The sequence below is a fragment of the Oncorhynchus masou genome, chromosome 21, assembly GCF_036934945.1.
Source record: "Oncorhynchus masou masou isolate Uvic2021 chromosome 21, UVic_Omas_1.1, whole genome shotgun sequence".
NCBI classification, from domain to species: Eukaryota; Metazoa; Chordata; class Actinopteri; order Salmoniformes; family Salmonidae; genus Oncorhynchus; species Oncorhynchus masou.
Window position 1 is genome coordinate 26,621,930 of NC_088232.1, and position 26,143 is coordinate 26,648,072.

Sequence of the window (26,143 nt, forward strand, 5' to 3'; positions counted from 1 at the left end):
CCTGGATGTGGATTAAGCTACAGGAAACACTGACATAAGTTACACATCGTGTGGCGTCATGCCCGAAGCTTGTCCTCTGTTGCTCAGCTGCCATTATGGTCGGGTAGCCACACTTCTCTCTATTAGGCCGAGCCTATATCCTCAACATGATTGCGTGATTCTTATCTGGGCCTGAAATTCCCCATGGATAGTGTGCGTGTCAGGGCACACAAATCCCACTTTCCAGAGTGCAGTTCCTAGCCTACTCCCTCCTCCTTGACAAACTGAAGCCACTGAAGGTGTACACTGTGTGCAGCACAAAAAAAAATAATCTGGGAACAATACCTCTACTTTCTAAATAAAATGTGCATTTACAGTTACCTAGCTAAAGCACAGCACTCAAGTCATGTCTTTAGACTGTCACAATTAACATATTTTTGCTAGATACTACAGTTGTGATATTAGCCTAAAGTTTTACATGAATTAACCTACACAATGTTGTCTTAATTCATCAACAACCAATAAGATGAAACACTAGGCATAACATCTCATTTAAAACATTACATTATTACACAGCATGTGGCTGTTGTTTCTCAGCAGCACACACGCCTCTCCAACCTCTGCTATTGGCACAGCAGCACAGTGACACGATGACAGTCTGTGCTCCCACAGTAGTTGCTGTACTGGGGGACAATGGAAACAGGAAACCTGGTAACGGCATTGAACACAATAGAGGAAATGGGTTCATGAGATGGAACTGCAATGTTTCACTCACAAGTCACAATGCCATGAAGCTTTCATCATTTTCAGAGCTACTGCAACACCAACATCATTCAACCATCTACTCATTTCCACTCAAGAGCATATCAACAAAGGCCTTGGAACATGCCATGCAACAAAGGGGATTGTGGCTTTAAACTCAGGACCCTTTGAGAATATAGTATTTGCAATTCCATGATAAGAGTGATTCTGGGACTTGAGCTGTGTTTGAATACTCATACTAACTGCACTAACTGTACTATTTGTGACGTGGATTGAGTACATGGTATGCTTATTGATCATAGTATGTCAAAAGTTCCCGGATGTCATACTAAATTCGTCAAAATATGAAGTATACACGCAGGCTTCACATTGATTTTAGATTTGAAGAAATTGGTGGAAAATATGCAGCCGAAGTACAACAAGAGTAGATATAATTACTTAAAGCAATGAATTTGTGACAAATGTTAAGAAAATATTGAGTAATGTAATGACGTTATGTTGGCTTACAATTTGTTTGGTACGTCGTCTTTACGAACCACATAACATATCATTACAGCAGTATGTACCGTTTGCTAGCTAGCTACCTAACGGTAATGTTAGTTGGCTTCTTATACATCAAACTTGCCAGTATATTAACTATAGGCAAACTACCCATTTAACGTTTATTGACTTGATTATTCCCATCATTCTTAGCTTAGCTAAATGGTATAGTCGTTGTGTGTTCTCAATGGACATTCGGGTGCAATCGTAAATTCATTCTGGCTATCTTCTCCGATTTCAGAGCACTCGTCTGAGAGTACAAGAGCGCAGAATAATACATTTATGAGCGCTCAACACCCGTTGAATATGGCTGGGGTCAGTAAACTTTGCCAAAAAGAATAATTAAATGGTTGCAAGCAGCACAGTTACAGTCATCAACGCTCTGGATAACATGAAAACTGCTTAACTAGCTCTGCTAGGGCGAGTAACATGATCAGAGTGTTCCCATTGTGTTCTCATTGTGTCCCTCCTGATTCCTGCTTACAAGCAAAAATTAAAGCAGGAAGCACCAGTGACTCAGTCCATAAAAAAAGTGGTCAGATGAAACAGATGCTAAACCACAGGACTGTTATGCTAGCACAGGCTGGAATATGTTCCGGGATTCTTCCAATGGCATTGAGGAGTACACCACATCTGTCATTGGCTTAATCAATAAGTGCATCATTGACGTCGTCCCCACAGTGACTGTACGTACATACCCAAACCTGAAGCCATGAATTACAGGCAACATTCACACTGAACTAAAGGGCAGAACTGCCGACGAACCATCAACCAGGCAAAGTGTCAATACAGGAATAAGATCGAATCGTACTACACTGGCTCCGACGCTTGCAAACTATGAAAGACTACAAGGGGAAGCACAGCCGAGAGCTGCCCAGTGACAAGCCTACCAGACAAGCTAAATAATTTATATGCTCGCTTTGAGGCAAGTAACACTGAAACATACATGAGAGCGTCAGCTGTTCTGGACAACCGTGTGATCACGCTCTCTGCAGTTGATGTGAGTAAGACCTCTAAACAGGTCAACATTCACAAGGCCGCAGGGCGACGGATTACCTGGACATGTACTCCGAGCATGCGCTGACCAACTAGCAAGTGTCTTCACTGACATTTTCAACCTCTCCCTGACTGGGTCCGTAATACCAACATGTTTTAAGCAGACCACCATAGTGCCTGTGCCCAAGAACACTAAGGTAACCTGCCTAAATGCCTACCGACCCATAGCACTCACATCTGTAACCATGAAGTGCTTTGAAAGGCTGGTCATGGCTCACAACACCATTATCCTAGAAACCCTAGACCCACTCCAATTTGCATACCGCCCCAACTAATCCACAGATGATGCAATCTCTATTGCACTCCACACTGCCCTTTCCCACCTGGACAAAAGGAACACTTAAGTGAGAATGCTATTAATAACTGACGACAGCTCAACACCATAGTGCCCTCAAAGCTCATCACTGAGCTTAGGACCATGGGACTAAACACCTCCCTCTGCAACTGGATCCTGGACTTCCTGACGGGCCACCACCAGGTGGTAAGGGTAGGTAACAACTAGAGGTCGACCGTTGAATCGGAATGGCCGATTAATTAGGGCCGATTTCAAGTTTTCATAACAATCGGAAATCGGTATTTTTGGGCGCCGATTTGCCGATAAAAAAAAAAATCTTGTACCTTTATTTAACTAGGCAAGTCAGTTAAGAACACATTCTTATTTTCAATGACGGCCTAGGAACGGTGGGTTAACTGCCTTGTTCAGAGACAGAATGACAGATTTTCACCTTGTCAGCTCAATCGTTGGACGACTGTACCTAACCATAAACACCAATGCTTTTCTTAAAATGAATACACAGAAGTATATATTTTTAAACCTGCATATTTAGCTAAAAGAAATCCAGGTTAGCAGGCAATATTAACTAGGTGAAATTGTGTCACTTCTCTTGCATTCATTGCATGCAGAGTCAGGGTATATGCAACAGTTTGGGCAGCCTGGCTCATTGCGAACTAATATGCCAGACTTTAATGTAATTATGACACAACATTGAAGGTTGTGCAATGTAACAAGAACATTTAGACTTAGGGATGCCACCCGTTAAATAAAATACCGAACGGTTCCGTATTTCACTGAAATAATAAATGTTTTGTTTGTGAAATTATAGTTTCCGGATTCGACTATATTAATGACCAAAGGCTCGTATTTCTGTGTGTTATTATGTTATAATTAAGTCTATGATTTGATAGAGCAGTCTGACTGAGTGATGGTAGGCAGCAGCAGGCTCGTAAGCATTCATTCAAACAGCAATTTTGTGCGTTTTGCCAGCAGCTCTTCGCAAACACAGTGCTGTTTATGACTTCAAGCCTATCAGCTTAATGGCTGGTGTAACCGATGTGAAATGGCTAGCTAGTTAGGGGGGGGTGCGCGCTAATAGCGTTTCAAACGTCACTCGCTCTGAGACTTGGAGTAGTTATTCCTCTTGCTCTGCAAGGGCCGCGGCTTTTGTGGAGCGATGGGTAACGCTGCTTTGAGTGTGGCTGTTGTCGATGTGTTCCTGGTTTGAGCCCAGGTATGGGCGAGGAGGGGACGGAAGCTATACTGTTACACTGGCAATACTATAGTGCCTATAAGAACGTCCAATAGTCAAAGGTGTATCAAATACAAATGGTATAGAGAGAAATAGTCCTATAAATACTATATTAACTACAACCTAAAAGCTCTTACATTGGAATATTGAAGTTTCACGTTAAAAGGAACCACCAACTTTCATATGTTCTCATGTTCTGAGCAAGGAACTTAAACGTTAGCTTTTTTACATGGCACATATTGCACTTTTACTTCTCCAACACTTAGTTTTTGCATTATTTAAACCAAATTGAACATGTTTCATTATTTATTTGAGGCTAAATTGATTTTTATTGATGTATTATATTAAGTTAAAATAAGTGTTCATTCAGTATTGTTGTAATTGTCATTATTTCAAATAAATAAAAATTGGCCGATTAATCGGTATCGGCTTTTTTTTTGGGGTCCTCCAATAATCGGTATCGGTATTGAAAAATCATAAAATCGGTCGACCGCTAGTATATACTCATTAAGTATGTAGTACACAGTACGTTAGCATGGGTATACGAACACAGCTTCAGACTTTTCACCTTAAAATGCATACCAAACAAAAACCTGATTGTGCCATCATATGCTAAACCAAACTTTTGATCTGCACTGTTCAAGTAAATGCATTTTAGTAAAATTGTGTGGAAATTGTTGAAAGTAGTCCTTGTGCATAGAATTGTATGGTTTGTTTAACTTTGTAATCATTGGTTTTTGTTTGACAGCATCACTGTTACCGTGGAATTGCCCAGTTGGATTCTGCACTCTTGAGCTGTGTTCAAATACTCATACTAACAGCACTATGTAGTATGAGTATGCAGTATGATTACAGGTCATAGTATGGATATATGCAAAAAGTTCCCAGATTTCACACTACATTTGCCAAAATACGAAGTATACAAGGGTGTGGAAACTATTTCCGTGCAGCAGTCACCAACGCTCTGGATAACACGAAAACAGCCTTACCAGCTCTGCTTGGCCAAATAAAATGGTCAGAGAGAGGTGTTCTCTCATTTGTGTATGGAAGTAGCTGGCAAGCTAGCCAACTTTAGCAAGTTAGCTTGGATGTTTGACTGCCGTTGTGGGGTCAGGATGCTCAGCTCAACCCTACTCCTTGTCCAGAACGGGCAGTGCTCGCTCTGAACGGTCTGAACTTATGAACGGACAACCTGACAACTCTCTGAATTTACAAACACACAAAGTCGTAAGATGTCTTGCAAGTCATTTATTATGCTAACTATCTAGCAAGAGGTTGCATAACAACAGCATCAACTTCTGGTCGACAGGTGAAGTGCTAGTATGCTCAACTGAAAGAATACCGTTAGTTTACAGTATACTAAAATAAACAAATAATATATACTCATTAAGTATGTAGTATACAGTATGGGTATTCTAACACAGCTTCTGACTGACTTTACTGACAAATCCCAAAGGCAGACCCAGTTTAAATTTGCTGTTTTTCACAGGGTCCACCCAATGTCACTGACAGAGCGAAGACCATCTTCCAAACAGACCCCTATTGACCTGACAATCATGCAGGCAGCTCTTTGATGAACTCCCTCAATGAATTGAATGATATCTCCAATCTGGTTTTATTATACAGTGCCTTCATAAAGTATTCATGCCCCTTGACTTATTTTTTTCTACAAATGATTGAAAATTAAGCAAATCTAATTAACATACAGGGCCAGTCAAAAGATTGGACACACCTCCTCAAATGAGCTCAGGTGCATCCAATTTCCTTTGATCACCTTTGAGATGTCGCTACAACTTGATTGGGGTCTACCTGTGGCCAATTCAATAGCTTGGACTTGACTTCCACTGAACAAAAATATAAAATGTAACATGTAAAATGTAGGCTCCGTGAAATAAAAATGATCCCAGAAATGTTCCATATGCACGAAAAGCTTATTTCTCAAATGTTGTGCACGTTATTACCTTCCTGTTCCCACAGTTGACAGCGCATGTCAGAGCAGAAACTATACCATGAAGTCCAAGGAACTGTCTAGAAGATAGAATTATGATGAGGCATATATCCAGGGAAGGGTATAAAACAATTTGAGTGTTGACAGTTTCCAAAAGCACAGTCGTCTCCACCATTGGGAAATTGGAAAAAAATATGTTACTACCCAGACTCTGCCTAGAGCTGGCAGTCAAACCAAACTGAGCAACCATTCAAGAAGAATCTTGGTCAAATAAAATTTTATTTGTCACATGCGCCAAATATAACAGGTGTTGACCTTACAGTGAAATACTTACTTACAAGCCCTTAAGCAACAATGCAGTTCAGAGAGAAAAAAAAAAAAGAGAACAGTCTATGACCAGTGCTGCTGGAGTCTTTGACAATTTTTAAGGCCTTCCTCTGACACCGCCTGCTATAGAGGTCCTGGATGGCAGGAAGCTCAGCCCCGGTGACGTAATGGGCCGTACGCACTACACTCTGTAGTGCCTTGCGGTCGGAGGCCGAGCAGTTGCCATACTGGGCAGTGATGCAACCCGTCACAATGGTGTTGGAGTCGTGCCTGGCCGTGCAAAGCTTAAGTAGGCTACGCTGTTAGCTAGAAGAGTCCGCTGTTTCAGCCTCTGTAAGTGTCGATTGTATTTCTTTGCAGCGCATACATCATTTCAGATTTTCAAAATTTATGAAATCTCAAATCTAGTGCAAAGCCATAGCTAATACCGGACACTCATTCTACTAAACTCCCAACTCCATTTAATGGCAAGATTTTTATATTTTATATTAGATTTTTATATTTTTGATTATACTTTTGTAATGCTTTTTGTGACATGGATCATAATTACAGTTACAGTCTACCAGGTTGCTTGATCCTTGTAATGTTACATGGAAAATACAACTAATGGGACGCAGAATTAAATGTATATCACACTCGCACAAATGCAACCAGTTATTTTTCGTATTTGCATTAAAAAAAAATTACTAGCAAATGCAAGTGAACTGTTGGCACTTTAGAGCCCACTGAATGTCCATCTTATGTTCGCTAACGTTAGCTTAAAACAATTAGTGTTAACCTTTCCACAACAACACAGAGTCGAAAAGGGATTTGTCCATGTGTTTACGTACAGCTGACAATCAGTAAACTCAGCATCACAACAAACAGGAGGAGGGACAGACATTGGGTAGGTACGTCAAATAATAATGTATTAATCTCCTTTAAATCTTGACACCAACTCCGTAAATGTCTGTGTGTTGCAGCTCGAGAATCAGGATGTTAGATTTACTCAGTGGATGTATTTTTTTATTACAAATGGTTCTTCATTTCTGCATACTTTTAACTCGGATCTCATACCTGCGTACATGGACAGAGAATTGCGTAGTTGGTACACAAAATGCGTGCATGTTGGCAGGTCTGCTGTATTGTTGCTGTGCCGGTTTGATGGTTCGTTGGAGGGCATTGCAGGGTTTCTTATAAGCTTCCGGGTTAGAGTCCCGCTCCTTCAAAGCGTCAGCTCTACCTTTTAGCCTGTAATGCATGGCTTCTTGTTGGGGTGTGTGCGTACAGTCACTGTGGGGACAACGTCCTCGATGCACTTATTGATAAAGCCAGTGACTGATGTGGTGTACTCCTCAATGCCATTGGAAAAATACAGGAAAATATTCCAGTTTGTGCTAGCAAAACAGTCCTGTAGTTTAGCATGTGCTTCATCTGACCACTTTTTTACAGACACTGTCGCTTCCTATGGGGATGCTTTTCCCACAGCAGTGACAGAGACTGGTAAGGATAAAGGGAACAAAATGAATGGAACCAAATGCTGGCAAATCCTCGATGAGAACCTGCTTCAGAATGCAAACAACCTTAGACTGGGGCAAATATTGAAGTTCCAACAGGACAATGACCCCAAGCTTACAGCCAACGCAACGCTGGAATGGCTTCAGAACTATAATTTATAAGTCCTTGAGTGGCAGAGCCAAAACCCAGACTTGAATCCCATTGAAAGTTTGAAAATTTCTAAAAAACATGCTTTCACTTATCCATTATGGGGTAGTGTGTAGATGCTTAAGAAACTAAATACAATATATTAATATATTATATATTAATAATATATTTTGAATTCAGGCTGTAACAACAAAATGTGGAATAAGTCAAGGGGATATTAATCATTTCTGAAGGCACTGTATGGGAGTCCCATCTTTAGTCCACAAATAGAGAATAAGACAAGTGGCAAAACAGAAATCAAGGACTGCTGACAAATGTGATTAACGTATATCAAAACATGGATGACGTCTCGATTTCTTTGCAGAATAGAATAGATATGGACCATCCTAAACCACTGATTACGATCGGTATGCAACCATATTGTTTTGACATAACTTGTACTGTTTGCCACACATTTCAGCACAGCAAATTCATTTCAAGCGTTGCAATACAATAAAATATGATATTATATAATGGCTAGCTACAACTGTACGCTTCCAATCTGTCCAATGATGGGAGTAGAAACAAGCCAATGCATGTTAGCTGCTCTGCATCAACAGAAAAAGTCGCGAGCTCGCTTCGGTAGCTTTGGTTTAGCTGTAGCATCAAGCTACTGTATAGCCTAGCTAGCTAGCCGAACAAAATGTATCATTTCGACTTACCACTAACAATCCGCAAGTGTTTCAGACGTGTCAGAACATCTTTTTTTGGATCCAACACTTTCTGTGTAGATTTTTTGACGTCCCCATGAGGCTTTTTGGAAAACATTCCGAAAGCAGGAGACGAAAGAATTTGTAGGGAGCAAGCCCCTTCTAATCTTCTTCAAACGATAGCTAACCACAAGTGAGCTGTGGGACCGTTGTCATTTGATGTAACGTTACTGCGACCTAACAGTCTTATGGACGATAAAATGTATATAAATAGATAAAATTAGTTGAGAGGTGTGCATTTTCCAGAAGAAAATCGTATGTAAAATGTTGCTACCCTCCGTAACCCAACCAACACACCTCTCCGCAAAATCTCAAAACATGGCGGAGTTTGAGATATGAAAAACAAGGTAATGGAAATCAGAGCAATTCAACTACGTAATAGGGTAGTGAAATAATGTAGTGGCTGGTTTGATTCATTAAACATTGTACATGACATTCAGAACCTAATAAATGGCATAATGTTGCCCAAGCAAGAAAGCAATCTGTAATTGTAATTTCAAAGACCACTCAATGAAAACGCTAAAGTTTCACATTATATGGAAAAGTGAATCGATGGCTTTTTCTTCAAGTGTTTATCATGTTGATCTGTCAGACTTATGTCTGTGTTCTGTCTAACACGAGGCAGAGAGAGATCTATGTCTCAGAGAGAGATATATTATATATTTCACTTGCTTTGGCAATGTTAACATATGTTTCCAATGCCAATAAAGCCCTTGAATTTAATTTAATTCAGAGAGAGAGAGAGAGTTGTTGCTTTCATATTTTTATGTGTATCATTCCGCTTTGACAACATTGACCGTCATTCGTGCCATTAAAGCATATTGCATTTGATAGAGAGTGACCAAAGTGTTGCCAAAACCTTGACAGTGGAGGCAACAGTAATTAGGAGGTGAGGGAGTGGATGGAAGAGGGTCCTTGACTCCCTTTCTCCAAATGCACTGATTTGATTGGAACTGGAAAGGAAACAGCACATTACTGAAGCCATGCAACACATTGCTTTCCCTGTTCTGTGATTTCAGTGGTGATCTGAAAGCAAATTTAGCAAAGTGAAAGTAGTGTAACTAGATATTTACTTATATCAGGGTTCGCGTAGGCTTGAATTATCAGCATATTAATTGAACATTCGAGACAATTTTCTCATCTAAACTTTTCTTGATTTGATTTGTATGGTCTAACGAGGTGCGCTGCTTTGTCAAACCCTGCGGAGTGTAGTTTGATTCCTCCCTTTTTGTTCGATTACTTAATGGTGAAGTCGTTGTAAAAAAACTACAATTCCCTAGCATCGCAGTATACGTCGATAACTTTAGGGGGAAATCGTTTTAAAGAAACTACAATTCCCTAGCATCGAAATCTCCGTCAACCACAGCGACCGTGAAAATAATATGATCATGTCATATTCTTTGTTGTTTAATTAGTTAAAACCTGCATTTCCCCCTAGCATGGATTTTTTTTGCATGTTTCAGTGCAACAACAAAAAATGGTCACCTTTTTGGGCCCTCACCAGTTTGCATCAATTTGATGAGATGGGTTTGGGTCCTCTTAACTGTATCATGTCACGTGTGTGTCTGTAGGTGTAAATATAACGAGAGTGAGCTACAAAAGTATTGGGAAGGTGATACATTTTTTGTTGTTTTGACTCTGTACTCCATCACTTTGGATTCAAATCAAATCAAATGTATTTATATAGCCCTTTTACATCAGCTGATATATCAAAGTGCTGTACAGAAACCCAGCCTAAAACCCCAAACAGCAAGCAATGCAGGTGTAGAAGCACGGTGTCTAGGAAAAACTCCCTAGAAAGGCAAAAACCTAGGAAGAAACCTAGAGAGGAACCAGGCTATGAGGGGTGGCCAGTCCTCTTCTGGCTGTGCCGGGTGGAGATTATAACAGAACATGGCCAAGATGTTCAAATCTTCATAAATGACCAGCATGGTCAAATAATAATAATCACAGTAGTTGTCGAGGGTGCAACAAGTCAGCACCTCAGGAGTAAATGTCAGTTGGCTTTTCATAGCCGATCACTGAGAGTATCTCTACTGCTCCTGCTGTCTCTCGAGAGTTGAAAACAGCAGGTCTGGGACAGGTAGCACGTCCGGTGAACAGGTCAGGGTTCCATAGCCGCAGGCAGAACAGTTGAAACTGGAGCAGCAGCACAGCCAGGTGGACTGGGGACAACAAGGAGTCATCAAGCCAGGTGGTCCTGAGGCATGGTCCTAGGGTTCAGGTCCTCCTCTGAGAGAAAGAAAGAGTGAATTAGAGAGAGCATACTTAAATTCACACAGGACACCGGATAAGACAGGAGAAATACTCCAGATATAACAGACTGACCCTAACCCCTGACACACAAACTACTGCAGCATAAATACTGGAGGCTGAGACAGGAGGGGTTACAATTTAACATTATACAATGAAGTGCTGACTGTCAGTATTAATTTGATGGTATGTTCATCCATATCGGGTGAACAGTCTAGAAATTACAGCACTTTTTGTACATAGTCTCCCCATTTTAAGGGACCAAAGGTATTGGAACAAATTCAATTGTGTATTAAAGTAGTCAAAATGTTTGTATTTGATATCATATTCCTAGCATGCAATGATTACATCAAGTGTGGGAATTTACAAGCTTGTTGTATGCATTTGCTGTTTGTTTTGGTTATTTTTCAGATAATTTTGTGCCCAACAGAAATCAATGGTAAATCATGTATTATGTCATTTTGGAGTCACTTTTATTGTAAATAAGAATTGAATGTTTATAAACACTTCTACATTAATGTTAACTCCACCATGATTATGGATAGTTGTGAATGATGAGAATGTTAGATGAACAAACATACATGCTAACCTCTCACCATTGGGGCGGCAGGGTAGCAAGGTGGTTAGGGCATTGGTCTAGTAACCGGAAGGTTGCAAGATCAAACCCCCGAGCTGACAAGGTACAAATCTGTCGTTTTGCCCCTGAACAGACAGTTACCCCACTGTTCCTAGGCCATCATTGAAAATAAGAGTTTGTTCTTAACTGACTTGCCTAGTTAAATAAAGGTAAAAGAATGAACTGTTTTGTTCTTAAAACTGACTTGGAAGGGATATGTTTGGGAGCAAGATTTCAGCATGTCGTCAGTAGTCTGTTCTTGTCCTAAAGCCTTTTGGGATAAAGTATCAATATGAATGTGTGGTATTAAAGTATTTCTATTCCATCATGACTGCCTGGTTGCACATTGTAAACATTAGAACAGCTGGCTAAACAAAACAAACATGGTGATATAATACATAGCTATGAATATGTCCTAACATGCGTTTTTGAAAATGGCAATAAAACCTGAATAAAAACATTGACAGTTCAACATCTGACAGATGTGAGAGTGACAGCTACCGGGGGTGTCGCTGTTTCCATTCCAACCCGTACCGCAGCTGATGATTCGTGGCTGTCGTGTTTTGGTCTCTGCTAACGCCGGAGTCTGAAGATGACAGCGAGAAAGTCTGGGTCACGACTCGAGACCGAGATAGAACGGTGCCGTTCGGAAGGGCAATGGGACAAGATACCAGAGCTTGTACGGCAGCTGTCTGCTAAACTAATATCAAACGGTAAGAAATATGTCTGCGATTCGTGATTTACTTTTGCTCTGCGGTTCATTCAGCGTTTTGGGGCCTGGACAGGGAGCAGAATCCAAGGGCTTTCTTAACCACGTCAACGTGAATGCAATTGCCATTGCGAGTCGGTTCCAGCTAGCCAGCCATTTCTAGGTCATCTGTAAAAACGAAATAATTATCTTTAAACACCGTAATGGTTTATAACTATTTAGCGAAAACACCAAAGCTCACTTGAGTGTGCATACGCGCTCACTTCCTATTTCTTGTTTTGACAGTTTTCTGTAATTTAAGCCAGGGCTAGCCAGCCTAGCTACCACCGTGTGCCTAGCTAAACTTGTCTTGGGCAGAGAGTATTCCCGGCGCTATGCATACTGGTTGAACGTTTTCACCCAGGAAAATGTTCCAAAATATTTTACTGAGCTAGCTTAACGTTAGCGGTCTTACCAGTTGCATAAGGTAGGCTCCATAAACATAGTTGAAGAATCTAACGTTACTTGTACTCCTGGCTGTATATCAATAACAACGGGCGACTAACTACTTAATGAAATGAACAAAAACTCAATTGAAATCTTTGAGCAGTGAGTATCCCTCAAGGAGGTGAGAAATATTTGCTGTCTTTGCAGATTTGGGTTCCGTTGGTGTTTGTTGGTCGTCACTAGTTATCACAGCCACAAAGTCATGAACCTGCCTATTCCTAAAATGTATCATCTTAAAATCGAATTTGAAACTTTAACCACACTGCTAACCTTATGCATAACCCTAACCCAAAACGAAGACTAAAAAGCACATTTCTGCTTTCATAGATTTTACGAAATAGGCCATTTCTACTTTGTGGCTGTGGTAACTAGTGGAAAACCTGTGAGCAGGAAGTCATTGAGATGGTATGATGATGTCATATTGTTGACTTCACCTTGAAATATCTTATTTTGGAATTAATGTATGTTTGTTGATGTAAACTGACAGGCATACATACCTATGTCAGTCAGACCAGAGGGTCACACTCTCCTGTCATGCATAATGGGCCAGTTAAACTCGTAACAAACTGGATTAGCCAACAAGTCCCCTTAAAAGCGTGGCATTGAGGGGTTGAATAACACTCATACTACTAATCTTGTACAAAACCTAGGCCTATAATCTTCTTCTAGTCTTACAAACATTGCACCACACCAGGCTTCTCAATGTGTAGTGAGTTTTTGCATCAAGGAGAATGAGAGAGTTAGCCTGCCCAGTTCCAACCAGCAGTTTTGAACCTCCCTATTTAGAGCTCGCCAACTTGTAGTCCTAATAACCGGAAGTTAGTTAGTTCTGGTTCGTTCAGCCATTCCTATGGGAAAATAACAGGGTTTTAGGATCAACGGCGAAAATAAGGTCTGAGGTTAACACAGGCTTAAGAGATCATATGTTTTGTTCTTTGCTATAGTATCAGTCAGTTAACATGATATTCATGAATAATGAAGCCTTTATGTGCTTTGTTTTTTAAATTTGATTACATACAAGAAATGCTTCATAATTCACAAAAAGTGAGGTTTGCTGATGAAAGTGATCTCGTAGAACAAAACGTGTAAGATCTCCTAAACCTGGGTTCAACACAGACCTTATTTTCAGCATTTATCCCAAAACCGTACAAAAACTGCATCAATTTCCTGTTTGGCTTTGTCCAACGAACCATGGCGAAGTTAGTGCCTACAAAAAGACTCCATTACTATTGCTCTCTCTTTGCTCTTATCCCCGAGTCATTCTACCTCAAAAAGGACAAGCGAGAGGATTTCAACACCCACCATCTCAAGTCGTTTCTGTAGTTAGAAACGGATAAGATTAGCATTCCTGAAACATATTATTTTGTTGAAATATAATTTGATCTCTAAGAAATGAAACGAATTGATTGCCCCCAAATTGGCCATTTTAATATATAGGATTCATATAATCTTCAATAAGTATAGTACTCAACATCCAATTTGGACCATAATTCCTCCTAATAATGAAGTAGCCTAGTGGTTAGAGCGTTGGGCCCGTAACCGAAAGGTTGCTGGATTGAATCCCCCAGCTGACAAGGTAAAAATCTGGCGTTCTGCCCCTGAGCAATGCGGTTAACCCACTGTTCCCCTGGCACCGAAGACATGGATGTCAATTTAAGGCAGCCCCTCGTACCTCTCTGATTGAGAGAGGTTGGGTTAAATGCGGAAGACCCATATCAATTGAAGGCATTCAGTTGTACAACTGACTAGGTACCCCCCTTTCCCCGTAAGACATGAGGAATTCAATAAAATTATCAAGACCCACTGACCCCCACGACAATCCTACACCAATAACCTATATACAGTTTCAGTTTTCTATGTCTGACAAGTAGTATGGAGATGCTGCTTGTAGTATTGCTTCTAAAAAAAAATTGTAATTTATTCCCTGTGAATCTAGTGATGGGTTTTTCCCCTGTTCAGAGAAATTAGCCATTGAAGTCACTTGCACTATTTACCATAGTGTGAAAGTACTATGTTATGCCCACTAGATGCCACTGTTCATGCTACTGCCACCACATCCATTTTACTGGTCTCTTGTGTTTATTAAATGAATCACATTTTCTTTGCAACTTTGGGTAGAAAACCAATAGCTTTTGCTGACGATGAAAATACATTGTATGGTCATCTTCACAGTTCAAGGCAGTCCGCCCTGAAAGCAATTCAGTTTGTCCTTCTCTTAGGCTTAATTTATGTCCAGGAAACGACCCCTCTGTGTGTGGTTTATTCCGTTAAAAACAATTGGTCTGGATAAGTTAGACCATTCCTTGCATACAAGCAAACCTTTAGGCTATAGCAGTTCTAATGGTAGCAATGTTATGGTCTCTAATGGTCTTCAAATAGTGAAAGTCCCAAACACACACTGTATAGCAGGGATCATCAACTAGATTCAGCCGCTGGACAATTATATATATTTTTTGAGCAGATGGTTAGAGGGCCAGAACATAATTACAAAAAATGTGTAGACTCAGACTGCAAATTGAAAGCAAGAAGACCAAACATAATATTTAACTAAAACATAATATTTTCAAACCTTGCTTACATTTGTATACAGTCACATATATCTCTGTATTATGTGTAGCAATGCTTTGGAACAGAGGTCCTAAATTAAAACCACTTGGAGCTGATTTTTCTTGTGTTTTTACAACAAAGCAATTGAAATAATGGTTTTGGGCTGGGTTTAATGGTAAATGTCACTAATCACACTACAAATATAGCTGTTGTCTTTTTGAGAATCATGTTACTGCCATGCAATGGTTTTTAATTGTATTATTTTATTAGGGTTGTCACAACATTTTAGTCACTATCCCTTAGGTGGCTTTTGACCATTTTACTCAATGATAAGAATATGTTTGGTCCAAATAGGATGTTGGGTACTGTATTTGTTGAATACTATCTGAAGCTATCAATTAAAAGGGACCATTTGGGTGCAATCAATTAGCTTGATTTCTCAGAGATCAAATTAGATTTTTGAACAATCTGTGATGGTGGGTGTCATGGCTTGCTGAAATTATGACCCCCCCCCCCCCCACATCAACTTTTCTGGATACTGATGCCGTAGTAATGTACAGATTGTTTGAGATTCTGCATATTAGTCAGGGTTGACTGATCGGTCTTTACTGTGATATATTATTGGAACATGATGTGTGTTGTCATGCCACCTATGAATCTGGTAGTTAGCCTAGTTGGTAAGAAATCAGTGGCTTGTTCTAGGTCATATTCATTAGTGAACATCATAGAAAAACATAGCAAACTTTTTGCACTGGAAAACAAAAACACGTTTGTTATTGGACAAGATCAGGTAGTCCTTCCCTGTTTCAATCCATTTCCTTACATTTGGTGCCTATTGAATACAAGACCCTGTTGAACTGGGAGGGTAGTCTGTTACATGTTATGAAGCATACTGAAGGTGTAGTCTAAACTGTGTTTCAGATGACCTGGGGGAGCTGCTGCTGGGGGAGGCCAAGCTCCAGCAGTACATCAAGGAGAACCCCATCAAGCAGGGGGCCAGTCCCAGGGGCCCAAGACCCAGGCTAGTGGAGGTCCACAAACACCTGACCGCTGCCCTGGACCGAGGGAACCTCAAGGTTGTTGATGTAACACAGTAGACTTCACCTATGACCATTATATTAGTATTCATCATCTGTCTACTTTTCAGTCTAGTTCAGTCTTGTAATAGTGTTATAACAGTGCAGTGCAGTCTTTAATGCTGAGTGATTAGTGCTTTTTGAGGTCTGTTTCGGTTCGATTATTAAAAAGTAATCACGGTTTTCCATTTTGGTTTAGATTATTTGGATTGAATGCTTTAACAACACAGAATAAAACAATTATTAAAAGTCCTGTGATGGTAGTGACTGCCCATTACTGCTTATCACTTATTAACCATCATTTATTCACATAACTTGAATAAGATATTTTATTTGACGACTTTCTTATTTCATTCCAAGTCATTGTCTGATCTCTGAGTTCCTGCCTATGCTGCCTGACAAAATCAATCTTTTAGTAATTTTTCAAAGTAAATAAGGCATATGTTTATGACTGATGAATACCAACTATCAATCACTCAGATCATGTATTTTACCTCGCGAAGCAACAGCTGCTCTATATCCACGATTGCGCATTCTTCTCTCCGTCTCCCCCCCACACCAACCTAACGTAGCAGGCGTAAAACAAACAGATCAGACAAGGAGATGCATAATGGATTGTCATTGTAGTTAATTACCAGGTTTTATGCACAAAGTTACCTATAATATTGGCCAATTAGTTGTTTAAAAAACAATAACTGAAATATCAGTTAATTGCTCAGAACTACCAGACTTATAACAGTATTCTAATACTACAAAAGGTTACACTGGTTTAATCAGTATCTGGCTTTACATTCACCGCCTTCCCAAACTGAGAGAATATACTTTGAATTATAGAACCTCATAACGCTGCATCACTCCCTCGTGCAGCTTCTATGCCCTCTTTTTCTCTGAAGCGTGTACATCTAGCTACACATCTTTGTGTTCAGGAGAAAACAACACTATCTGTCTCTTCTCTTTCCTTTCGTGCCCAGCCGGACTACATGCAAGAGGCCAGCATGTTAATGGCCAAGCTGTCCTACGTGGAGGGAGACTACAGTGAAGCCATCAACCAGTATGGCAAAGTGACCCTGGACGAGCTGGCACTGGTGGGAGCCCCTGTCTACCGTCTCTCCATGATCGCCGAGGCATACGCTACCAAAGGTAAGAGCCTTGGGTACCGATTGTAGTATGCCTTCACATTACACCAGTCCGGGTTTTTCCAGGCTAAAAAAGAGGCATAAGGTGGAGGGCGTGATAAAACCTCTGGGTGGCACGCCACAAAATACCCTGTGCGTGAAGAACCCTGCAAGTATTTCCCAAATCCAAATCTAGACACACATTTTTTGTTTCAAGGGGACAGAGGTATGGTTTGGGAAGCTGCATAACCAGTGTTACCCTTTAATACATGGTGTCGCCAGCCAAATAAAAAAACGAGCCAGCCAGGGAGTTCTGGGCTGGGGGGGTCTGTTTTTGTTGTTGTTGCAGAATGTGCTCTATTTTGATGGCCTCTGGTACATTCTAATGCCTTGATTCCATCCGAAATACACAGGTGACTTACTGAATACTTTAACGACTTTACTTCACAGATTGGTAAAATTAGTTGTGGTATTGAATAGAAAGGCTTTACAATAAAAATTACTGAAAATGTATGAATTCAGTGTGTTGTTTTGGATATCGTTTGGACCTATATGATCAGGACAATTTTCTAAGTAAAATAACCTTTTTTTAACATTCAATCTGTCTTCTCTTGAGATTAAAGTCATTTTTACAGCGTTACTACAAGATATGAATTGCCACTGATGTTTGTTCTTCAAATTATGTTATTTATTGTCTCTGCTGCTGTGGACACAGGAAAACCAATGTAATTTGCTCGAACTATCCCTTAGAATTTAGCCTGTCAATCAATCACTGTGGGTGGGATTGTCAGGGGAGGGGGCAGTATGTTTGTGAGTCACAGAGTTTCAGACCTGTCAATCAATCACTGTGGGTTGGGATTTTGGCGGTAGATTAGTAATCTATTTTATAAATAGTAATGTAATCTTTCAAGTTAATTTATTGTGCCAAAAAATACATCTAGTCTGCTCTTTCAATTTAGTTTATTGTGGCAAAACCTAAGAAAAAAGGTAAGTAAACATGGATTCCCTGTTGAGAAATAATATAGAATTGCAGTAAATTAGTTACCCCTGCCAGATTGTGCAACCCCAATTCTAGTTAAATAATGGTAAAAAAAATTTATCTATATATATAAGTCAGGTACCCAAGAATAAACTTGCAGGTATGATTTGAAGAATGAAGCAGGTGTTAAACATGGGCTTTGCTACTCAGAAAGCAGCAGTTGACTACTCCATTGTCAACACTTTAATAAAATCAGAAGCCTATATCAACATCTATAATTCCATATAAGTTTCATGCCATTAGCTCTTATAACCTTCAATCTGTTTTCTTGTATCATATTTTGGACCAGAATGAGGCTCTTTCTCCACTACCTATTGTTCCTGCAGTGAGGATTAAACATCTTCATCAAATGTTTTCATTATTTATCGGCAGATAGTGACCAAAAAGCAGTAATAGCCTACCAGTATTCAAATTAGTGTGCCAAATGAATGGCTCTCTCACCGATGCAATTTGGTTCCATTCACCCAAAAGAGCTGTGCAAAAAGAGCCGAACAACCCATCACTCGTCTACACTGACGAGTCACTTTAGTGGACACTGGCAAGTCTCAACATGGTCTTTGAATCCTAGGAAAATACAAACAACATCTTTTAGTTCACTTGACACGATACAATAGACATATAACTACGTTGTATGATTTATGAAGAGCAAAGGGATATAGGAGATGGACTTTATTCAGTTCGTCACCTCTTAGAAACTAGTCCACACAAGCAACAGTAAATAGCCTATGCACCCCGACTCCGTGGTTGGCTGTAGGCCGTTGAAACACGCAAAATAAAATAAATGAATGTGCCACAAAACAATAATGAAGTGGATTTCCACTCATTGCTAGTTGCGTGTAAATTCGCATACCAGGAGTCAATGAAGCAACACGCGCTCCTTCTTTGAAAATAAAATTGACTGTAGCCAACCACAGTGCACAAAAATAACACCGGTACTGAGAGGCAGGACCAACAACAGACTGACAAACCAGCAGTGTTTCTCTCTCATCGCTTGCTTTGTGACCGACAGGCGCCTGTCCTATCAATATACTGTATAACTAGAAGATGCGTGTTGTTCATTCTAGTGGGAGAAGGCTATACAGACTTTTCTGACTAGCAAATGCAAACTTAAAAAAAAAATGAAAAGTGGAAGAGGGAGCCGGCTGACAATTGTCAATCAGCTGTTTAACCGACCTCCAGCGCTTATGGAAAACACTGCATAACCCGAGTTTCTATTCAAAAGCCTCAGCTCGATCTCAACTCTGCTTCAGTGCTTTACTCTACTTTACACATTCCATTCCAGTCATTTTGGTGACCAGCTTGATAGGAAGTGTCATCCGTCAATTCCCAAGGACGTTGAGCCTAATCTGAAACCAAACCTGAGGTTGAGGACAGGAACAAGTACAAGACGACCTCCGCGCAGTCATCAACTGAGTAAAAGGACAATTCAGGAATAAGGTAGAATCCTATTACACAGGCTTCCGACACCCGCAGCATGTGGCAGAGCTACAGTCCGTTACAGATTACAGAAGAAGACCCAGCTGTGATCTGCCCAACGATGCTTCTCTCCAAGACCAACTCAATGCATTTTGTTTTGCACGCTTCGACAATAGCAACATCGTGTCGGGTGTGAGGGCCGCCACCGACCCCTTAGGATTGGGTAATCTTGCGCTCCGAGGCTGACGTGAGTAAGGTCTTTAATCAGGTTAACATCTACAAGGCTGCGGGCCCCGTTGGTGTTCCAGGTAGCGTTCTCAGAGCATGTGAGAACAGCTGGCAGGCATATTCACTATAATTTTCAACCTCTCCTTGTCCCAGTGTGTAACCCCCACATGTTTTAAAATGACCACCATCATTCCTGTTCCCAAGTACTCTAAGGCTTCATGCCACAATGACTACTGCCTTGTAGCACTCACATTTGTGATCATGAAGTGCTTTGAGAGGCTGGTTATGCCACACCTCAACTCCATCATCCCAGACCCACTCCAATTTGCATACTGCCTCAACAGATCCATAGATGACTCGATCTCAATTGCACTCCACACTGCCCTCACCCACCTAGATAAGAGGAATTCCTATGAACAGCATTTTCACATTGACTCCAGCTTAGCGTTCAACACCATTGTCCCCTCCAAGCCCGTCACCAAGCTTGGGGTCCTGTACTCCCTGTTCACCCGCGACTGCGTAACCACGCACAACTTCAACACACATAATCAAGTTTGCTGACGACACGTTGGTGGTAGGCCTGATCCCTGGCGATGAGACTGACCTCCTCCCTGTAGGCTATGACCTGGCAGTGTGGTGCCGGAACAACAACCTCTCCCTCAACGTCAGTAAGACCAAGGAGCTTCTTGTTCCTCGGTGTCCAAATCACAAAGGACTTAAAATGGTACACACACACACACAGTTGTGAACAAGACGCGACAGAGCCTCTTCTCTCTCAGGAGGTTGAGAAGGTTTGGCATGGGCCCTCAAACTCTCAAAAAGTTCTACAGCTGTACCATTGAGAGCATCTTGACTGGCTGCATCACTGCTTGGTATGGTAATGGCACCGCCCTCGATCGCATGGTGCTACAGAGGGTGATGCGGACAACCCAGTACATCACAGGGGCCGAGCTCCCTGCCATCCAGGACCTCTATATCAGGCGTGTGAAAGGAAGGGCAGGGAAATCGTTAAAGACTCCAGCTGGCCAAGCCATAAACTGTTCTCTCTGCTTCCAGTGCATCAAGTCTGACACCAACAGGATCCTGAACAGCTTATATCCCCAAGCCATAAGACTGCTAAATAGCTAACAAAATGGCTACAAGGACTCTAAGAGTTGACAAGAGCATTAGTGAGGTCGGGCACTGTTGTTGGGCAACTAGGCCTGGCTCAAGGTCGGTGTTCCAATTTATCCCAAAGGTGTTCGATGGGATTGAAGTCAGGGCTCTGTGCAAGCCAGTCAACTTCTTCCACACCGATCTCGACAAACCATTTCTGTATGGAACTCGCTTTGTGCACTGGAGAATTATCATGCTGAAACAGAAAAGGGCTTTCCCCAAACTGTTGCCGCAAAGTTGGAAGCACAGAATCGTCTAGAATGTCATTGTATGCTGTAGTGTTAAAATGTCCCTTCACTGGAACTAAGTGGGCTAGCCCGAACCATGAAAAACAACCCCAGACCATTATTCCTCCTCAACCTAACTTTAAAGTTGGCACAATGCATTGGGGCAGATAGCGTTCTCTTGGCATCCGCCAAACCCAGATTTGTCAGACTGCCAGATGGTGAAGTGTGATTCATCACTCAAGGGAATGCGTTTCCACTGCTCCAGAGTCCAATGCGGCGAGCTTTACACCACTCCAGCCGATGCTTGGCGTTGTGCATGGTGATCTTTGGTTTGTGTGTGGCTGCGACGCCATGGAAACCCATTTCATGAAGCTCCTGACGAACCGTTATTGTGCTGACGTTGTTTCCAGAGGCAGTTTGGAACTCTGTAGTGAGTGTTGCAACAGAAGACAGACGATTTTTATGCGCTTCTGTGAGCTTGTGTGGGCTACTACTTCGCTGCTGAGCCGTTATTGCTCCTAGATGTTTTCACTTCATAATAAAAGCACTTATAGTTGAACAGGGCAGCTCCAGCAGGGCAGACATTTGACGAACTGACTTGTTGGAATCCTATCACGGTGCCACGTTGAAAGTCACTGAGCACTTCAGTAAGGCCATTCTACTGCCAATGTTTGTCTATGGAGATTGCATGGCTGTATGCTCGATTTTATACACTTGTCAGCAATGGGTGTGGCTGAAATAGACAAATCCACTAATTGAAGCGGTGTGCACATACTTTTGAATATATAGTGTATTTCCTGATACTTAGTCACCCCTTTACATATTTACCTCTATCACTCCTGTATGCCTGCACATTGTAAATATGGTACTGGAACTGACTGTTTGTATGTACAGTGAGTTCCAAAAGTATTGGGACAGTGACATTTTTTGTTTTCTGGCTCTGTACTACAATAACAGGGGAGGTTAGTATTTTATATCATACCCCCAAGACATGCTAACCTCTCACCATTACAATAACAGGGGAGGTTAGCATTTTATATCATACCCCCAAGACATGCTAACCTCTCATCATTACAATAACAGGGGAGGTTAGCATTTTATATCATAACCCCAAGACATGCTAACCTCTCACCATTACAATAATAGGGGAGGTTAGCATTTTATATCATACCCCCAAGACATGCTAACCTCTCACCATTACAATAACAGGGGAGGTTAGCATTTTATATCATACCCCCAAGACATGCTAACCTCTCACCATTACAATAACAGGGGAGGTTAGCATTTTGGGTGATATGATATCTAACTTTCTCACTCCTCATTATTCACGATTTGTTCAGGATAATCTGTAACAATGCTAGCGTCCACATTAATGTAGAAGTTTTTAGAAACATTATATTCTTATTCATAATACAAGTGACTCCATAATGACAATACATTATTTACCATTCGTTTCTATTGGGCACAAAATAGTCTGAAACACAACCAAAACAAACAGCAAATGTGATGAATATGGGACCAAACACTTAATTTTTTAATACACATATTAGTGAACACATTTGTAGTACCACATTGTTATTGATTACTGCATTGTTAGGTTTGGAGCTGTCAAGAAAGGCATTTCACTGTACTTGTGCCTGTGACATTAAAACGTTCAACGTAATATGTGGTGCTGAATCCCTCTTCTCCTGTCATTGAGAAAGTGCTGAGGCTGGGGTGACTGTATTAGCTAACTCTGCTGGTCTGGCCAGTCCGAGTCAGGACTTCGTGCCTGCCCTGCCATGGCACCCTACCCTGTTTTTAAAGCTTGACATAGGTAATCTAGTCATGCTTTGGAACAACATTGTTACTCGTGTGTATTTGAAAATGTACATGACATGGAGGGAAAATGTGTTGTCTCTGAATTGAGGAAACTGACAGCAGGACCAGTCCTCGCAGCTTGACCTCGTATCCCCTGCAATGTGTTGTTTGGCCATGTGGTGGCGGTAGAGGTTCACTGTTGTGGCGAGAGGAGTCCTCCGCTCTCATGCAAACACACACACCATACATACCGCACACGCTCGCTCTCTCAATTTCTAATGCAGAGCACTGTGAATGTGTCAGCCAGGACTGCAGAGCTTTGATCAGAGTTCTGACAGACCGGCAGCATTACGTTGGCTGTGAGCTGAGATAGAAGAAGCACTGCCGTAGTATGGAGCCTCAGCCTGTCCACCTCAATACAGCAACCTCGTGTGCGCACACACACACACACACACACACACACCTGTCCCCCTCTACATACACCAGCATACCCTAGGGTTTACACAGACCACCCAACGATGCAACCCAAGCAGTCGCCCATACACCACATCATCGGAGTTTATTAGTCAGTTGTGTTACTTTGTCTGGACCAGCCATTTTGTTTGTCCGATTGGGGTTAATGGGAAGACTTTAGTGCTGTAAAAATTTTATGAGCGTCCTAATCGAGAGGAGTGGAGGGGAGGAGGGGCTCAGGCTGGGCCTGTTTAGAGTAACACAGGAGCCCATTAGGCTGTTAAAGTGCCACAGTGGTATGAATAAGTTATGTGTGGCACGGCAGCAGAGCGAGCAGAGCCCCACAACGACAAGAGGATCCAAAATCTTTAACCCACCCACCCGCACCACCACAAGGGTATATCTTTATAAGGCAAAGACAGGCCTGGCTACTGACGCCCCTCTGCTGCTGTCTTTCTGTGTCTCTCTCTCTCTCAATCGCGCTCTCTCTCTCTTGCCAGAGTGGGTGATCGAGCATTTTCATCTTTCCATCTCTCTGTCTCTGCCGGCTCTCCTGTTTTATATACGTATACCTCTCTCTCCATCTCTCGCCCTCCATCTCCCTCTCTGCCTCCATTTATCCCTCTCTCAACACACAGCCGTATTCATGTTCCAGTCATGTCCTATAATGAGGAGGCGTCTGCACCTCTATGGTACTGGAGGTTTCAGGGTGTGTAAAGCAATCATGGGGAGTTGATGGATGAACCGTTTGGCTTGTATTGTTTGGACCCTGTTAGTGAATGGCTCTATTTGAGCGCCACACAGTTGCCGTAGTCTTGTGTAATTCCAGAGACGAGAGCTATTTATAATTAATTCGTTATTAAGGCTATCATCTATTATTAATGTTTGTTTTAAAAGGGGGCTTCGGGAAACTGCAGCTTGGATTTCATAACAATGAGGTGTGTGTAGCCACAATGGAAGTGTTGCTTTCCTCCATATGATCTCATTACATACAGAATGGTCTGGTGATTGACAGAGACACGGCCCAATCTACCCAGAGGTCAGACAGGGATACTCTTCCCGTACCAAAGAGTATCCTTTTAGGGCCCCAATTGATTTATTTTCCTTACCACGTGAGTATACAAATAAAACTCTGCCTATAGCGAGGGGCCCAGGCTACAACAAAGCCCCAGTTTTTTGTTTCCTTGCAGGTTATAAAATCAGGGAAACCACATGAGAGAAAATAGTGAGAGCCTTAATTTGTGAAACCAAGACAAGCAGCAACCAGAAGTGGAAGATGATTGTTGTCCCAATGTCCTCTAGAAGAAGGGAAGGGGACTGCTATAAAATAAATCTGTCTCAGGTATCTCCTTCAGTCCTTGGCTGATGTGAGGTGTCCTTTACTCAGATCCCATACACTGGCTCCTGGAAGCCCCAGCCAGCCCCAGGGCCAGACAGAGCAGGACGGTGAGACACTTCCATTGCTCCTACGGGCTACAGACAGAGCAGAGCAACGAGACACTTCCATTGCCACCTAACCCTGAGTTTCTGGTTGCTCCTCCAGACGTCTGTCAGGCTAGTGCGTTGTCCTCTGAGCGTGTGATAAAACATTCAGGGGCTCTCTGCTGCCTGTCTGGGAGCCTTGATCACCTACTGATTCATATTGCAGCAGGGGCCCAGCCCAGGTGTGTCACTTTTTCCGTGGCTGAGGACGGGCTTGAAGTAGCCAGAGAGGAGAGATGAGTGTACACTACGCACGCACACAAGTACACACACACACTAAAGCTTCAGCATCAACTTTAACCCTTGGTAGGCTGCATTGTGGCCACAATGTGTGTACAGTATACAGCATAATGAACTTCCTCTCTCTAGGTCTGTGTCTAGAGAAAGTCCCGGCTGCGTCTCCGTCCCTGTCCAATCGTAACGTGGACAAAGACCAAGAAGTGATTACCTGCTATGAGAAGTCTGGAGACATCGCCCTGCTCTACCTACAGGAAGTAGAGAAGGTAACCTAGCAACCGGGTGACATTGGCTTTACTTCTGGATGTGTTGACAGGAGGGATAAGCTGGAGATGCTCTAATAATTTTGACCAAACCAAATGATTTTTAAGGGATCTAGGCTAATACTAACAAAATAACCAACCCTCTTTTAAAATTACAGTTAAGTTGCAATACAAAATACCAAGACCAGCCACCAGCAACTTAATTAGTGGGGCGGCAGGTAGCCTAATGGTTAGAGCGTTAGACTAGTAACTTGAAGGTTGCAAGATCAAATCCCCGATCTGACAAGGTGAAAATCTGTCATTCTTCCCCTGAACAAGGCAGTTAACCCACTGTTCCTAGGCCTTCATTGTAAATAAGAATTTATTCTTAACTGACTTGCCTAGTTAAATAAAGGTCAAATAAAAAATGAATGTTCTCGAATAGTTTCTGTTTGACCTTTTTAATAAATAGCTATCCATTCTTGGTGTCCTCAATAAGCTGATTGGACATGGCTGTAATTAATGAATTAA

The 26,143-nt window shown here is 41.6% G+C and overlaps 2 protein-coding genes across 10 annotated transcripts in view; one reads left to right on the forward strand and one right to left on the reverse strand.

The window, feature by feature from the left end:
- The window catches only part of LOC135508025 (ral GTPase-activating protein subunit alpha-1-like), a 79,274-nt gene extending 70,403 nt beyond the window's left edge, over positions 1-8,871 (reverse strand). For 4 of the 8 annotated variants that reach the window (XM_064927913.1, XM_064927916.1, XM_064927912.1 and 1 more), the window contains exon 1: positions 8,484-8,870. In XM_064927913.1, the coding sequence (XP_064783985.1) occupies positions 8,484-8,589 (106 nt within the window). In that variant the 5' untranslated portion in view covers positions 8,590-8,870. Of the gene's footprint in view, positions 1-8,483 lie in introns of all 8 variants that reach the window. The other 4 variants (XM_064927918.1, XM_064927919.1, XM_064927920.1 and 1 more) reach the window with 3 other exon arrangements.
- A 3,069-nt stretch (positions 8,872-11,940) lies between these two features.
- ttc7b (tetratricopeptide repeat domain 7B) overlaps positions 11,941-26,143 on the forward strand; it is a 62,904-nt gene continuing 48,701 nt past the window's right edge. For both annotated transcript variants that reach the window (XM_064927923.1, XM_064927924.1), the window contains exons 1-4: positions 11,941-12,113; positions 16,064-16,218; positions 17,190-17,358; positions 25,503-25,636. In XM_064927923.1, coding sequence (XP_064783995.1) covers positions 11,993-12,113; positions 16,064-16,218; positions 17,190-17,358; positions 25,503-25,636 — 579 coding nt within the window. In that variant the 5' untranslated portion in view covers positions 11,941-11,992. The remainder of the gene's footprint in view (positions 12,114-16,063; positions 16,219-17,189; positions 17,359-25,502; positions 25,637-26,143) is intronic.